The sequence below is a fragment of the Lonchura striata genome, chromosome 11 (genome assembly GCF_046129695.1).
Source record: "Lonchura striata isolate bLonStr1 chromosome 11, bLonStr1.mat, whole genome shotgun sequence".
In the NCBI taxonomy this organism is placed as follows: Eukaryota; Metazoa; Chordata; class Aves; order Passeriformes; family Estrildidae; genus Lonchura; species Lonchura striata.
Window position 1 is genome coordinate 12,098,280 of NC_134613.1, and position 16,914 is coordinate 12,115,193.

Here is a 16,914-nt window from a genome sequence, read left to right on the forward strand (position 1 = left end):
AATTATGGTGTGTGATGTTAGTTTGCTGCCCTAAAAAGCAATTCACTACAAGTCTTAGCCATGTAACTGGAAATCATTAATTAAATCCTGTGCAACCAAGAATCATGCATAATGTAACAGAACTACTGCAAACAGTCTGCTCCTGATCATTTAAATTTCCTTCTTGCTCTTACCGACATGAGGAGCTTGTATTTGAAGTAGTCCCTGATGAGATTTTGCCTTTTCATCCTTGGAGAATGTCCTTGTACATATTTATAGGACAAAGTAGAAGGATTACCTATGTGTGTTTTTTGCTTTTAGGGTATTAAATGTATTAGTGTTAAAAATACATATCTTGGTACGGTATGATCACCTCAAAAATCTTTTGACTCTGTGGAAAATAAAGGGTCTAATTCTCTAAGCCTTTAAGTAATCATAGTCTGATTGGGTCATGTTCATAAGATAGCTACTTTTAAATTGAATATGCAATTCCCTGTGAAAAATACAATTTCCATATCTTCCATTAATTTTTATGGAGAGGATTTTAGTAAGCAGCCCACTCCAAAGGGCAGTGTTATTGCTAATCCATTGTCACCTTAGGGGTGAGAATAGATAGGCGACTCCAGCAACACTGCTAATGTTCAAAAAGGCAGTTTGTTTAAAGGATGGGCACAGAAGGAGAAGGAAGTGGAGTTCACAAATTAAAAACTGCACAGCAGTTTCACTGAAAACCATCTACTAGTCATACGATGCTATCCAATTAATCCATTACTCTTAGAAGAGGAATCCCTGTATATCCAGGTACAATCCTTGCCAAATACCTGGACACATTCATAGGCTTTTAGGATTACAAGTAACATAATAAAGGATAATGACAAAAATTAAGCGCACCAATGCAGAATGCTTGGGTTAACTGGTCTTGCCATGTGCACTGTAAGGCAGCAGTCTGTTAGGTTTAAAGTGAGATTAAGGAGTTGTGTAACCTGCAATTATGCTGGTTTTCATTAAAAAAATAAGATTATTTGGCTCAGTAGGGCCCTTCCTTATATTTACCTCTGTTTAATTGGATTTGGAACTGCTTAAACATCTTTAAGTTGGAGCTTATAAGAAGATGATCCCAGCTGTTTTTCAAAGCTTAAGACAGCAGGCAGACAACATGATCATGTCAAGACTCATACTAAAGCCTTAATCCTACTTTTTCATCAACTAGCACTACAGCTGAGTCTTTAACCTTCTAAGTACTAAATGTGCTTTGGATCTCTCATAATATATTTTCTGTCAATTGTTATTCTCTGATAATACTAATTTTTCCTTCCTTTCTAGAAGTACTTTTTAGAATAGGCTCTATCTATCTGAGTTTGCAGAGCTAGAGTGTAAGACTGTATTTTTAGTCATTTATTTTTAGTCTTTTTAAAAATACTGCTTACAAACTTGCATGTATTGAAGTCTGTTGTTCTCTGTGGGGGCAAGGCAATGCACTGACATGTAGCTCACATTCCTGTAATGAATAATCAACTATATTGGTAACTATTTTTCAATGTACATGAATTGTACATTGAATATATTTTGTTTTCCATAAGAAATGAGAACAAGTTTAGTTTCATTCGGGTCATTTTCCTAGGAACTGTCATGATGGCCAAAAGAAAATTTTCCAAATTTAAAGCCTCAAGACGTACATTATTTTGTAACAGTACATTATTTACTTTAATAATCCTAGGATTGGAAAGAGACTAAATCTTCTAATGAGTTTATTCCTGCATCTGTAAATAGTAGCCATGCAATCTGTGCTCCTTTCCTTTCCTTTCCTTTCCTTTCCTTTCCTTTCCTTTCCTTTCCTTTCCTTTCCTTTCCTTTCCTTTCCTTTCCTTTCCTTTCCTTTCCTTTCCTTTCCTTTCCTTTCCTTTCCTTTCCTTTCCTTTCCTTTCCTTTCCTTTCCTTTCCTTTCCTTTCCTTTCCTTTCCTTTCCTTTCCTTTCCTTTCCTTTCCTTTCCTTTCCTTTCCTTTCCTTTCCTTTCCTTTCCTTTCCTTTCCTTTCCTTTCCTTTCCTTTCTTTCCCTTCTTTCCCTTTCCTTTTTTCTTCTCTCCTCTGTCGGGTAGTGCTCCGATTTGTCCTAGTGACACAGGGCTGCCAGCAGGAAAGCAAGCGTAGTTAATGCTCAGCTGCTCAAACCAGTCAAGCAAGCTAGCAAGTCCCAGCTGTGCTACTTGATGTTTTTTGATTGCACCTAGTCCTCAATCTGTGAACTGTTTTCTGGACTTAGATTCATCAAGCTCTGCCGCTTTAAAAACTCATGCAGGCAGGCATCCTAGGATATGCCATTATAAGCTGCTGCCAGGGGATCTTCTAGGAGATAAATGGAATCTGTGTGAAGTAAATTAGTGTGAACCAGTCAATCTGTGTGTCAGCCTTGAGCCACATCCATGGGTAACTAGCTTGCTGACTGAAAAGTCCACTGTCTTTTGCCAATCAGGGGTCTCAGCCACCAGGAAGCAGTCCTATACAACATTAGTTTCTTGGAATAATGCCTGTTTGACCAGCTAGTGAAACTCTTCAGTATACGGTTCTGTACTGCTTGAGTTTATTTATTGCTTACAATTGAACTGAAAATCTTTTAAAGTCAGATAACATTTTAACAGTAGGGAGCATCACAGAAATGCCTTGGAAATAAGTACTTCCACTTTCCTACAGCAGCCATTCAGCAGAGTCATGCTGTGCTGCAGTTGGCTTTACCTCCCTATCAGTAATACATCTCCAAGGCCATAATGCAAAAGAATAACAATAATCTGGCCAGAAGAGGTTAATAAAGAGGCCCTGTGTATTTTTTTTTTCCATGGATTAAGCTATTTAGACAGCTTTGATTGAGAGATGGGAAAACTATAAAAGCTGCAACATTCATATTATGCACAGGGACGTGTCAGTGTCATGTGTTGTGCTGCACACTTTTGTTTAGTTTTGGCTTTAAAAGCAAATTGATGCAATCTACAGCAATAATTTCTCTGTAGAAAGGGACTGAACCAGAATCCTCTACAAGCTTCCTGATTAATGATTTTATATTTGAATACCAAATCAATCTACTATCATGAAAATAATAATGTCAATGCTGTCAATTATGCAATTTTAAAAATAAGGAAGTATTTCTTTGTTGGTTTTGTAGGTGCTACAGACACAGTGCTAGGATTCACATCTGTGCTGTGTGCTCTGCAGCACCACTGGTCTAATGTACAGAAACCAGGGGAAATTTTGCTGTATATCTTTAGAAAAAGGTTCATCATCCTTGGTGGTTGGTGGCCAGGCACTGGAACAGACTCCCCAGGGAGGTGGGCAGAGTGCCAAACAGTTCAAGAAGAGTTTGAATAATGCTCTCAGGCACAGGGTGGGATTCTTGGGCATGGTGCTGTGCAGGGCCAGGAGGTGGACTTGATGACCCTTGTGAGTCCCTTCCATCTCAGCATATTCTGTGATATTTTTAGAAATTTGATAGGTGAGGAAATGCTTTAATTTAAAAAGAGACTGATTATCTAGTAACTAGCAGTTTTTGGCTTTCTTTACTAATTTTGTAACCATTTTTTCTTCCCTATTGTCTCCCAATTACTGGTTGAAAAAAAAAAAAGAGAGAGATAAATAATGTTAATCAAATAATTCAGTCTTACATCATGTTTGATTAAAAGAAACACTTAGGGAAATTGGAAAAGAGAAATTTAGGCTTTCTATCCAGAGAGTACATTGGGATGAAGAAACAATATATAGCAATAGAAGAATTAATAAAAGGCAGTTTGAGGTTGTATTTTCCTTCTTAAAATCCTCCTAAGTTTTACAGAAGGTTGTGCTTCAGAGCTGTGCACTGGAGGCTATGTGGAATTTTATGGGAAAGTATTTTATTTCTTGCAGCAAAACCCACAGAGACAAATTTAACTAGTTAGGTGTTTTATAATATATACTACACAGAATACATGGACAGAATATGCTATAAATCACAACTAAGATCAAGACAACTGCTTTAAAATTGAGTGAATGTTTCATTGCACTAATGAAACAAAAATGGGATGTCCTTTGAGAGCATAATTTGTTACATGCCATTATATTTTAGTTGAGAGAAGTAGAGAAGTCCCTCTGGGTGAATAAAACTTCAAGGTATATTGGGAAAAGAATCACTGAAAATTTTAGTTTTTCTGTTTGGAGGAATGCTTCCCTCACAAACATAGGGAGAGAAGAAAATGGACTTTTGAGGGTTTTTTGATATATTAAAACCTCTCTCACATATAGAAGGAAAAATGTTCTTTAGTTGCAATTCACTTGGTGAGCAGCACGAGCTCTGTTTGCAGGTGCCTTTGAAGTCCAAGAGCCAGCTCAGACTTTCCAAGCACGTGGCTTGGTTGTTCTGCAAACTGAGCTCTGCCATCAGGTCCTACTTCTGTGTTCATTGAAATGGATTCAAATTACAAGACCTTCCAGTTTGGCTGGTTCCATACCGGCTTATTTCAACTTCCATTTACTGCAGCATTCACTTCAGAATAATAATGTGTTTCTCTAGGTTGATATTTTCTTTCTTTTTTTTTTTATTAAAATCTAATGAAAACTGGGCCAGTGTAATATTTAATCATCAGAAGATAACAACCAGCCATTCTCAATTAAATGACCACTAAATACATCTGTGGAGATTTTTTCAAATTACACTAAAATTTATGAAATGACTGGTCTTCTGTCAGTGAAATGAATATTTGGTTTTTTAGAGCCTGAGTAATGGCCTAGAAAGAAAATATGGTTCAATTCAATAAGGATGAGGACAGGGATCTAGATTGAGGTAGGATTAATCTTCTTCAAAGAGACAGGATGGGGAAGAAAAAGCAAGATAATTTCTCAGGAAAGAATCTGGATCACAAGGTGAGCATGAGTCAACAGCATTCCTGGTGTGGCAACAAAGGCAAGCACCATACCAGGGAGTGTCAGCTGGAAAACCTTTGAGTGATCCTTGAGCTGTGCTCAGCACTGCTGCCATACCTCATACCTGTGCCTTTTCTTAGAGAAGTTGCACATTAAGCCAACAGGGAATAGGCAGACAGACAAATGAGATGCCTTCCTGTGTGAGAAAACTATGGAGTTTGCCATGTCGAAGTGAGTTAGGCTGTAGGATGCAAAGGATGCAAAAATTCCACATTTAAGGAAAAAGTGAGGAAATTTCTGAAACAGAAATCTACTGTGAGTTATTACAGGAGGGGAAAAAAATTCTTTTTAATTCCTTGAGTTTCAGATTGGACTTCAGGAGAAATTTCTGATATAGTATTATTTTATGGTTGTTGGACTCTTAAACTGGATAATTTTTAGTCTCAGCAAATATGGCTATTCTTAAACTTTTCATTATATTTTTATGATATCTATGAAATGTGCTTTAAAAATAGTACTCAAAGCATTTATTGCTCCAGCAAGCTTCTTAGGTATAATAGAGTAAGTGCCTTTAGAAGCGAAACATCTCAGAAGTGACATTGCAGCACAATGTCACAAATGTTTTATCCATTTACAAAAATAAAAAAAATACCACCATTTTGTTTTTGCCTTTAGAGCTTTTTTTTTCATGCAGTCTTATTTAGATTCAGGTTGCTTTGTATTCCATATTGAACATTAAATATATTTATCACCTGTATCCTCGCTTGCCTAACATCTTCAAATGAAAAATAATTTTTGTTGCCCTATCCAGTCATTTTGAATGACAAATAAGTTCTTGTTTTCCCTGCAGACAGACTGTCTTTAAGTCACTAATCCACCTTATCAATAACACAGGCGTCTTATCAGAAAATGCTAAATGTTTTATTTTATGCAAATTTCTTTCTCCAGTGTGTCTGCCTTCTAAAAATTGGTATGCAGAGCATGTTTTTTAAACTTTAGTGCAGGATATTTACAGAGTGGAACAAGGCTTTTCAGAGTTTCAACCTAAACATGAAGAAATAAATGACCATGGTGAGTCGTTGCTGTATTTCCTGATTAGGCTATGTTCACAGAGAACAACTTCAACAGTTTGTTCAAATATTGCTCTTTAAAGACTGATCAGCAGATATCTTTTTGGAAATAATTTGCTTTTGTTGTGTGGAATTGTATTAAATATTTTGAAACTAGATACATAAATGTTTCATTAAATTCTATGATCTTATGACATTGCTTTACTATTCTAAATCCCATATCTATTTTAATGAATTTTCTGTTTCAATAATGTAAGAAAATGGGTATCAAGTTCAGTAAACAATTCCTAAGAGCTCAATAAGAGGCAACAGAAAAAAAAAATTCTACAATTCTCAAAATTGATCCTGTGCAATGAAGATTTATATCATCTTTATATGCTAAGTTCAAGGTCATTTGCTTCAATGAAATATGTGCTTTTACCTTATTTCCATACTAACAAAGGTAATCTCTACTGTCCATGTAACAATGGAAATGACACTGCACTGAATAGAAAAAAAAATGTTATTGGAGCTAAAATATCAGAAATGGTTTTAAACTTGCTTAGGACTCGTAGATTTGGGGCTCATTTATACTCTATTTATGTAACTTTGACTACAGAGATTACCTTTCAAAGGGAAGCAAAAGTAATTTTAAGGTCCATTTAAACCCAAAGTAGGACAGAGTGTCTTCTGAATAAAGATGACACTGTTTATGTTTAAATAACTTAAATTCCATCATCATGCTCAGTATAAGCAATTCAGAACACTATTTATCCTATTGATATTTGTAAATAAAATCCTATTCCCCTAAGAGAACATGCAGTAAAGTAGGTGTTAGTGCCGAGATTTTTTTATATTTTTCCTTGATTATATAATGCCATTTTTACTTTCACTCTTTATTTGGGCCAGACTGTACTTTCCTTATTTTTAACTTTTCAATTCCCTTTGTTCTTCTATGATATTTTTAAGAAACCTTTTTTTCCAGTTGAGCATATAACATGATGTTTCAGAAAAGAAAGATCTGAAGGTCTCTGCCATGGTCCCTTTTCTTGCTCACTGCATGCACTTATTATGTAACTTCCTAAACCAGGGTCTTGTGAAGTTTATTTGCCTGGTTTTGCCTAGGGAGGTGTGTGTACTTCTGAGCAGGTGCCAGGGCTGAGGGAGACTTCCCTTACTTTCACCAGGGACCCAATCCTGCCTGTCCCTGCCTGCCTCCTGGTTTTCTGAAACAAGCACTTCCCCCCCACATTTTTGTGGAGTTCCTTCTTGGACAGTTGTTTTGGTACAAGTTGTCCAGAGTTCTGTCTCTCTGTCCCCATGAAAAACCTTTCCACCCCTGCTTACCATTCCCTTTAAACTGTTCCTAATGACTAGCTATTACTGCAAGTGTTTCATGCTTTTCGGCATATTTCAGCTCTAACAGCTCTGCCTGTCATTCCTTTTATTTTCATTTTTGTTTTTCTTTTTTCTTTGCTTTTAATGACTCTATCCTCTCCCAGATTTCCCCAAATCTCTGCAGTATCTGCTCAGATACATCAACTGGAAATCCTCTGCTTTGTTCAAGCATCTTGCTGTCCTGTCTTGTTTTTCTTCTTGTTCATATCACACCCTCCTTGTTAGGTACCTCATCTGTGTATGGACCTGCTTCTGGCTGGGTTTTATTTGTTATGCTCTGACTTATCTGTCAGCTGAATCTGGTATCTTCACTAAGAACATTGTTCAGTACTGTGTTGTAAAATCCAGCTGGTCAGTTGAGTTATCTTACTTGTGCTGACATGGCCTAGGAAGGAGCAGAGCACTTGAGCAGGCTTGTTTTAGTCCCATTCAAGGCAGTTGCAGCACAGACTTCCAGAAAGGGAAGTCTCTGCCAGCTCCTACCTGGGACTGATTCTGGTGCTGTGGAAGTGTCTTCCCTCTTTGGGTTCACTATGAGAGTTCTTGATGGGGTAAAAATGCACAATTCATTTTGAAAGGCTGATTCTGAATTTTTGGTTATTACTACTACTATTAGACCAAAACAGACAGGTCTTGTGATTTTTTGCTTTCTCTCCAAAGGCATAGCTGTACTTTTTATTTTCTCTATTTCATCACAGAGTACTCTGTTGGAAATTTTCCTATTGTTCTTCTTCAGGGTAGTTCTGACTTTTAAATTCATGCAGCTGTAATGACTCAATCTGTCACTAGCACAGTGCAGCTGACACCACTGGATGAAGAACTGTTTAAGAAAAAAGTGTTCTAAAAATTTGGCATAAAATTATTTTGTTTTTAAATATAATATGAATACTTGTATATTCCAATTTTTCTTTCGAAGGGGAAATCTTCACTTAGTATATTTTTTAATTATTTAAATATTGTAAAAGGAGAAAAGCACAGATATCTTTAAAGGCATTTCTTCCTTTATATATGATAGGTTTTTTATGTGTGAAAAAGAACATTTGTTATTTGTTACTGTAATTGTTCTTCAGTGTCAACTCACCCCATGCAGATTATCATGTCAACACTTCCTGCTTTACCTGGGCAGAGTTTTATGTACTGATTTGTTGCTATCCAAGGCAAACTTTTTAAGCAAAATTTATTGGTTTTTGTTTTTTCAAATGAAATGCATGGTGTCATTATCATAGATATTGTTATTTATTATGTTTAATTATTATGTTCTCAAGCTTCTAATTCCACAATAGTATTGAAGCCCTGATTGCTTCAAACAGACTCAGTGTAGTTGCAGGAGTCAAGAATGATGGAACCTTTTGGTGACCTGGGATCAATAGCTGCAAACCCATGGAAAGCACAGAGCACTGAAGTGGAATATGTGTCTTTTGAGTTCCTCATGTCTGCGTACTGCCCTGAGGCCTTGCTGATTCACTTAATCTTGGAAAATTTAAATAGGTGTTTAAATTACATAATCCTTCAGCAAATATTCTTTGGGCTAAAAAAAAAATCCATCAAAATTTAAAAAGGAAGGAATTTCTCTTTTGAAAAGAAGACAGAAGAACATGAAGATTGTGCATAGCCATTGGTATCCCTGTGCCCCAGAAGTTTGGAACTTTGCTTAGTTTTCTAGATAATACAAAAAAAAAAAGTGTTTTCTTAGCCACTGCTATTATCTTAGGAAATAAGATCAGCTAAGAATTTTAACAGGACAGAAAAATCAAGATCTAGTCTTTACTGTGCTATTACTCTATAATATACTACTTTTAATTGTACTTCAAACTGTATTTGTGGCTCTATGTAGAGATATGAAGCAGAAGAGAGGGAAATGTACTTTGACACGGGAAACACCTCTCTTCTCCTCAGGAAAAGTTACGTGGGATTTGTTCAAAAGCTAAGTGAATTAATAAGTCATATATAGACAGGTAATTGTTTCCCTGGAAATATTTGTATGCTCTGAAATGGAAATATTTTTAGCAGTTAAGTAAAACATGTAAACAAATTTGGTAATCTTTAAACTGCAACTCATTCTGGGTTTCACTGCCATTTGGAATTACCAGTAACTTTCTTACACATTCCAGTTTGTTGTATGCAGCATATTTTCATCTTAAAACTTAACACCATTTCTCTCCCTGCTGAAAGACTCCAGTAATTAAAAAACCATCTAATTGATCTTTTATATTGTTTACTGGCTTCTTTGGTGAAACATACAAGCATTTTTTTATGACTTCTTAATTAATTTATTATTTTAAGGATTCTGTAAGATAAACTGGTTTTCTGCTTCAGAGGGGTCCTGTGGTTGCTTATAAGTAGTCTGTGTTTCTGGGGTTTTTTTTTAATCTATTATTTGTGTTTACAAATTATGTCTTCAGCATTGAAGGCTCTGCAGAAAACCAGGAAGTGTTGATTTCTGCATACATTACATTTCTCCATCTGTATTTTATTCTTATTGCTCCAGTCAGTGTGCTGAAGCATGACAAGAGCTCCAACTCGGAAAACTTCCAAGATGTGGAGGATACATCTGACAGATGTGTCTTGGAAGAGTCTGAGAGTCCAGGTGAGAGGCATTTAAAGACAATCACAAGTATCAAGTGATAAATCTGACACAGCTTTTGGGTCTGTAAAAAAAGCAGATTGTAATGCTGTTTCCTTTTTAGCAGCTGCAATGTCAAATTAATGGTCACCTCCAGGGGTCACAGTGTGGAGCTGTTATCCTTTCCTCTTTCATCAGGAGTTCAGGTCTGAGAAAGGATAAAGGCTTTATGACCAAAAAGAAAGCTGACACTACTAGTTCATTATAATTACTTTTGGACTACACTGCTTACTTAATATATGTACAATGTCTGACCCTTTGAAGGTAGCGTGGGATTATGAAAAATTAGAAGTACTGTATATACTGCAGCTGAATGCAAACACCATATCTCTGGAGGAAAGCAAATTGGTGGCATTAAATAGCTTGATTCTTTCCTTTAAATCAGCTCACAATCATTATTTCATTTTAATGACTCTTAACATTGATTCAGCTAAATACAGGAACATCCATAAAGTGCATCCTTTTTGGTAACCGAAAGATTTATCTTCATGTAGTTTCATTATCTTTCTCGTTATGGAACATCTACAAAATTTATTAAATGAATCCCAAAAGGAAACAATTAAATATAAATTGTATCGAGTCACAGCTGATTAAAAACATTCTGTGTGACTAAATACCAAGATCTTTTAAGCAAACTGTGAGCTTGACCCATATACACCACACACATAACCTGCACACAGTCTTCATTAGTGAAAGAGTTAAACATCTTTCTTCACTTGGTATTTTCCTTCCTGTTTTATCTGGTTTCTCTGTACCCTCCTGCATCTTTGTGTGCTGATCCGTGTATCATATTTTTGATTCATCGTCTCTGCGGCCTGTCAGCTTAGTTAAGAGATTTCCAAATCTTGCAGCCTGTGCTGACAGGGGGCAGCTGCCAACAGTCCCCTGATCCTTCCCCAAGGAACACTGCTGAGATTTAATTTTCAGTCAAAGGGTGCAGTCTGAAATCCATGTCAGGTCCCCTAAGTCATCTCAGAACCCGGATAGGACCCATGTCTGGGGGATTATATTTCAGCACACTCCACTCTTCCAAGATTCCTTGGGAGTTCAACTACTGTCATATATGTGATTTGAACTACATTCCCTTTTCATCTTTTCCAGAGAAATGAACAGCAGTATATGTTACAATAATTGAAACCAATGAATTGTAAATCTCTATTCATTTTAAAGCCACGTAGACTTGGACTCAATGTTGTCCAGCAGAAACCAGCATAAGATTTAGAAAGAAATAGGTAATCTACTCAGAAAGGAGCCAGGTTTGATAATCTGTGATGTTTAGTATCTCCTTAAGAAACCATCTGTAGTCACTTCAGCAACAATTATGGGCCAAAATATGGATTGTCCAAGATTTGATCAGTTTTGAAGTGTGGAAAGATTAAAGGAGGGTGGCACTACAGTATTCAGGGGAGAATTAATGTACCTTAAAGATAACACTAATTTTAACCTTAATTCTCTCTGGCAAAGTGTGCCTGCTTGGATGGGCACTTACATATCCAATTCCTCACTCTGCATATCTATGAAGTAATGGAAAGAATATTGACTGGCAAAAATACATGTTGATAAAGCATCCAAACTTAAAAACTGAGTTCCAATCGGCCCATCTGACATCATTAAACTAGTAATAAACAATGAATTACTCTGGCTTTTGTTTCTGTCCATTCCTGCATTTTAAGACATCTTGTCTTATAGGTCTGAAAACCTCAGGAGATTTCACTACTGGTCTCACTGCTTTCCACTGAGAATTTGTGGCTTGGTTGTCATGGAGACATCGTATTTCTCCAAGAATTGCTCATATTGATCCGTGGACAGGCGTAAATGGCCAGGCGAATGTGAGGAGTAAAGGGGGTTGGGCAGTACTATAAAATGACCAGAGGTTATGGGTCGGAAATAAGCTCATAGCAAACACTTAGGTAAAGAGAAAGAAACAGTTTCATTTTGTTTCAGGATTTCGTTTTTGCACTTTATGCCATTGTCTTCTTTCACTATAGACTGAAAGAAACTTGTTAGTCACTTGTCATGTCAGATCTTTGGTGCTTGTCCTGACACAGCTGTCAGCCTTCCAGCTCTGTGCAGTTCAGGGACACACAACAAAGAGCTAGGAACATGAATTATTTATTGCTCCTTGTGCGGATGAAATTCTGTGATAAGAAATTAAGACACTTCTGACAGAAGTGCTTGTTTGAAAGGGAAGATTTGGTAACACAATACATTTACTTAAAGCTTACAATTTACTTTTAGGAGCAAACATTGAAACAATTATATGACATTCAGTTGGCTATGATTTTCTCAGGTGCTTTAACTTTGAATCATGGAACCTGAGAATGCTTAGGAGGTCAGCATTTCATTTGGTGAAACCTGTGACTTAAGAATATCTCTCACACATATCCAAAGTCTGGACAAACTTACAAACTTTTAAGTTTTTATTAATAAATCTATAAAGAGACTCTTGTGCTTCACTTACAAGATGTTGTCATAGGTGCAAAAGTGATGTTAAGAAATATATTTATTTTATTATCTCTTATGATGAGGAAAAGATGAAACTATGACAATATACCTGGAAGGAATTTAAATTATTTCTAGAGAGGGTTCTTTATTACTACTTCTGCCAGATTCAGGAAGGCTGTAGAGCAGCCATTAACACATCTGTATGTTGTGTTCTTCAGTGTTAAAAGGTGCAGTATCTTTCCTTGACATTAGAATGAGCTTTATTTCCAAAGTGATCTTTGTTTTCAAAATTCACATGAAGATAAAGCTTACTCTGTTTGTTTTACTTTCGCATTTTATCTGCACATGTTCTCACTGCTCTGCGTGTTGGCCTCCAGCAACTGTAGCAGGCAGATACTTAACTGAATAGCAGGAATCCATTTGACTACCCAAGACACCAATCCAAGATTTACCTGTGATTTCTTGTGTTTAATGTGTGATCTGAACTACTCTCAGATAGGTAATGGAACCCCTCAACCTGCACTTTTCTCTTGGATAATTCACAGTAAACACTTTTCACAAGTGATGGACACAGGTAAATATCAGACTGCAGTTTCTTGTCTAAATGAAATAGATTTTAGTTTCTCTCTTCATGTGGCTACAGGCTGCCATTATCTGTGATAGTGGCTCCTCTCTATTTTAGGCCCCACACAGAGGAGATGCTGGGCTTCTCTCCCAGATGCCTAATAGTAGGTTTATCACTGCCATTTTTCCCCACATGCTGAGGACTACTCCTGTTTGACATGCAAAGCCTTGGCTTTTCAAATTTGTCTCTGCTCTGGCCTTGAACATAATAATCAGATAAGAATTGCAACAGTTTTCTGTAGGACTTGACTTTTAGTCATATCAATCTCCCCTAAAGAATTCACTATCACTTAAAGTGCTTCTTTTGTTAAATAAATATTCCCAGTAGCTTTCCATTTTACAAGACAAATTTTCCACATTTTAGGAAACTGAAAAAGAAGCTGAAAGTGAGTGTCCATGGATGTGCTAGGTAGACTTCTAGGTCTGAGATATTCAGCCGAATTTTCTTGTACAAACAGTGGTGGAAAATTTATACCCCAGATGCAGATCATCTTGTCCAAAGGGAGTTGCTTGAAATGGTTCCTGAGGGGATTGAAAATGCTCTGAATTTTGTTAGTCAGAATCTACGAGGATTGTAGTGGGACTAAACACAGCTTGAGATGTCTTAGCTTTCATATGTGGGGTAGTCCCACTAAGGACAGTTCTTCAAGTGCAGGTCCTGTGGGAAAAAGGAATAGATTTGAGCTGAAGTCACAAGAAACCATGTAGACACAGATGCCTCTTCCCTCTTATTTTCCCCAAAAGACACATTGCAGTAGAGTAGGAAATAAACTATTACTTCACTTGGTAATAGAGGGAAAATGAGCCTCACTAATGGAAGATTGAATTGGAAGCTGTAGATGGAAAGTATAGTGTTTTCCATCTTTTGGATAGAAACCACGTAAATAGTAAAACCCATATATGCTTATGGTCTTTAGTATGAGACAGTCTCTGCCTGAGTCTCTGCTGGTCCCTTCGGCAGCTCATGATCTCTCCCATCCTTTCATTCCAAAACCATTTCACATATTGAATTTTCTTTCTCTTCAATTTTTCACTTTCCAGGACAGAATGTAATTCTGACTGCATAACAGATAATAGGGAAAATCCAAGCAGTTTTCAAGTCTTGCTTAATTACTTGTCCTGTTAAGAGACCTTGGCACAAAAATGGGAAAGATTTCTGAGTGTCCCTGAAATAGTGTGTGAAAGGCAGAACTGCAGCAAATAGGAATAAAAATACATATAGAATAGCAGATTCTCATTAGCCACTTTGCTTAAAAATACAGCACTAAAAGTGTGACTATCTTATCAGGCAATTATAATTACTGCATCAAATATTCACTTACCATCCACTGTTCCATCCACTGACAAGTATTTTTAAAATCAGCATTGTGTCACCTCTATGGCTGTTAATCAGAACATAGGCAGAATGCAAAAGTAAATATTCAGTAAATTTCCAGCTACAAAGCACCCTAGAAAGTCATGCTTTTCTGTGTTTGCATGCTCATGAAAAGCTGGAAGGCAGTAAATGAGGATTGACCTGGGAATGGGGTGCTGGAGGCTGTTGCTGGTGAGGATGCATGAAGCAGGAGGAAGATGCAATGTAGGGGCAGCCCACTGGACACAGGCACTGATGGTGGCTCAGGGACTGTATCTAAAACATTACTGGCCAGGAATTAGTCCAGGAAGTTCTGGAATTCCAGCGTAGGCATGGATGAATTCATAATTTCACTGCAGTAGATGCAGTGTCATTTCCTATCAGTGTTCTGGGTTACTAGAATCGTGGCTCATATGTTTTGGTTTGATTTGTGATTTTTTTGTTTGCTTTTGGTTTTGTTTTTTTAATAGCAAATTAAACTGTAGACTCAGAAGACTGCATAATAGTAATCAAGAAAATGCATATGTCTCTGTGTTTATGATACAGATAGACAGAAAGGTCACTGATAATGTGATAAATTTACAAGATATTTGCTTGATGGGAATAAAATAATGTGTGTGCTTTCTTAGTGTTCATATAGTCATGAAAAATGTGGTGGTAACTAAGCAGTATTTCTAATGCAAGTAATATTTAAAATTTCGGTTGCAAATATTATCATACCGCAAATCAAAAGCAATTATGAAGGGGAAAACTGGTGATTGAAAGCTTTTCTGTGGAATTCTGAAACACCTTGTCAGGATTAAAATATAATGTAACATTACTTCTGTTTACAGCTATTGTAGGATTATTTCTGCTAAGAGAAAAATATATATAACTTTACAATTATTTTTGCAGAGGAAACATAAAGCCCTATTAATTTAAAATAGAATTTATCTTTCTGCTGATCCACTGGAGCACTTTCCTTTAAAACAAAAGAAAGGAAGAAGCAGAAGTCTGTGCAGGAGAAAAATTTTTGAGGAATGCCATACATTCTCTTGAGCTGTTTCAGGTTCCATATTGTTTCCTGTGGTATATCAGATATAATGTGAACAGTCTTCTGGAGGTAGACTTCTACACCTTTTAATGCTAATATGAGGGGGCTGAAAGTTGTTATTCCATTACAAAATTATAGAGTTTGCTACTCTATAAAAAGACGGTAAAATGACATGTATTTTAGTAACAAAGTCTCATCTGTTACCTCATATTGTAAAATCATTAAGCCTCAAATTGTAAATCATTAAGTCATGCATTTCTTTTCCAGATGACATGAAGCAACATCCCTGGCTATCGAAGGTGTGCTCCTGTAAGGTGTGCTAGGAAAAAACCACTGAGACAAAAGAATTGGAAGATGTAGATGAACAGACAAGAAATAGGACATATGTGGTGTGGTGAACATTAAATAGCTTTTTGTATTTATTATGGAAACTTTAACAATTCATTTTCAGAAGAAATACCTTCCATAAGATCAGCTTCTTTTGGCTGATTTATTGGCTTCAATTCACACTTCCATCTCTGATAGATTTACATATATTCAACTAAATTTGAGTCATTTTGACATAGAAAGTATCAGTTCTTCATTTTTAGATATCATTCGTTTATGTAGTGATCTCTACAACTTTGATGGCCATTAAACATTTTTATAAATTTTAGTATTGTTTTATATACATCAAATTTGAATTTTTCTCTCTTTCCTTATGACTTTTCTCATCAAAAGCATTTTTACACTGAGCAAAACCAAATGCATTTCAAATAACTAGAAAATTTGTTATCACTGAAAAGAGAAATTCCCAGTTTGAATTAAAAATTGAATATTTAGAAATAACTAAAAACAGAGCATTTTGTGCACTGGAGAGAATGGGAAATTGATAACAAATCTGGTCATGTCTAGGATGTAAATTTTCCTTTTCTCTAAATACTGCCATTAACATCATCTGTAGAAATGTAGTACCAGTATGGAACTGGAGAAGCCAATTAGAGTCCTCTTCTGAAATTATATACTTCATTGAATATCAATTTGTGCTCACTGAGAAAAGGAGCTATTCCTTTTTAACTTTTTTTTCCCTAAAAAAATACATTGTTATATTTGTAGAATAAATACAGCTGATTGAACCCATTGATCACCTGATATTCTCTGGGACTTAAGCTGGTTTGACAAATAATGGCTGCTCAGAGCAGTAAGGTCATTTTCTTTGTTGCCAAAGTTGGAGTGCTGCTGCAGGCAAAGGGTCTTGAGGATGTGCCTTATGGATCTGTACCTCATGGTGGAAATCCTGGTCTTGATTTATCCCTTCTGATTGTCACGTTAGCCATAAGATCCCTTAACTAGGAGGGTGGAGATTTCTTCAGCATGGAAAGATTCTCTGGCAATTAATCTATTTTTCCTTGTGGGGAATTGCCATGGCTGCAGGAGTGATAAAACCTGGTTTCTGTTGCCACAGTATGGTTTGAATGAAGCAGACATGAAAGCTTCTTCCTTCTGGTTTTTATATCCCATAAATCCATGTCCCTCAGGGCAGTGTAT

At 36.4% G+C, this 16,914-nt stretch overlaps 1 protein-coding gene across 1 annotated transcript in view; it reads left to right on the forward strand.

The window, feature by feature from the left end:
• Nucleotides 1–15,710, forward strand: part of WDR72 (WD repeat domain 72) — a 91,634-nt gene extending 75,924 nt beyond the window's left edge. Inside the window, exons 18-19 of the mRNA XM_077785807.1 lie at nucleotides 9,797–9,895; nucleotides 15,655–15,710. Of these exons, the coding sequence (XP_077641933.1) occupies nucleotides 9,797–9,895; nucleotides 15,655–15,710 (155 nt within the window). The remainder of the gene's footprint in view (nucleotides 1–9,796; nucleotides 9,896–15,654) is intronic.
• Nucleotides 15,711–16,914: the final 1,204 nt, after the last annotated feature.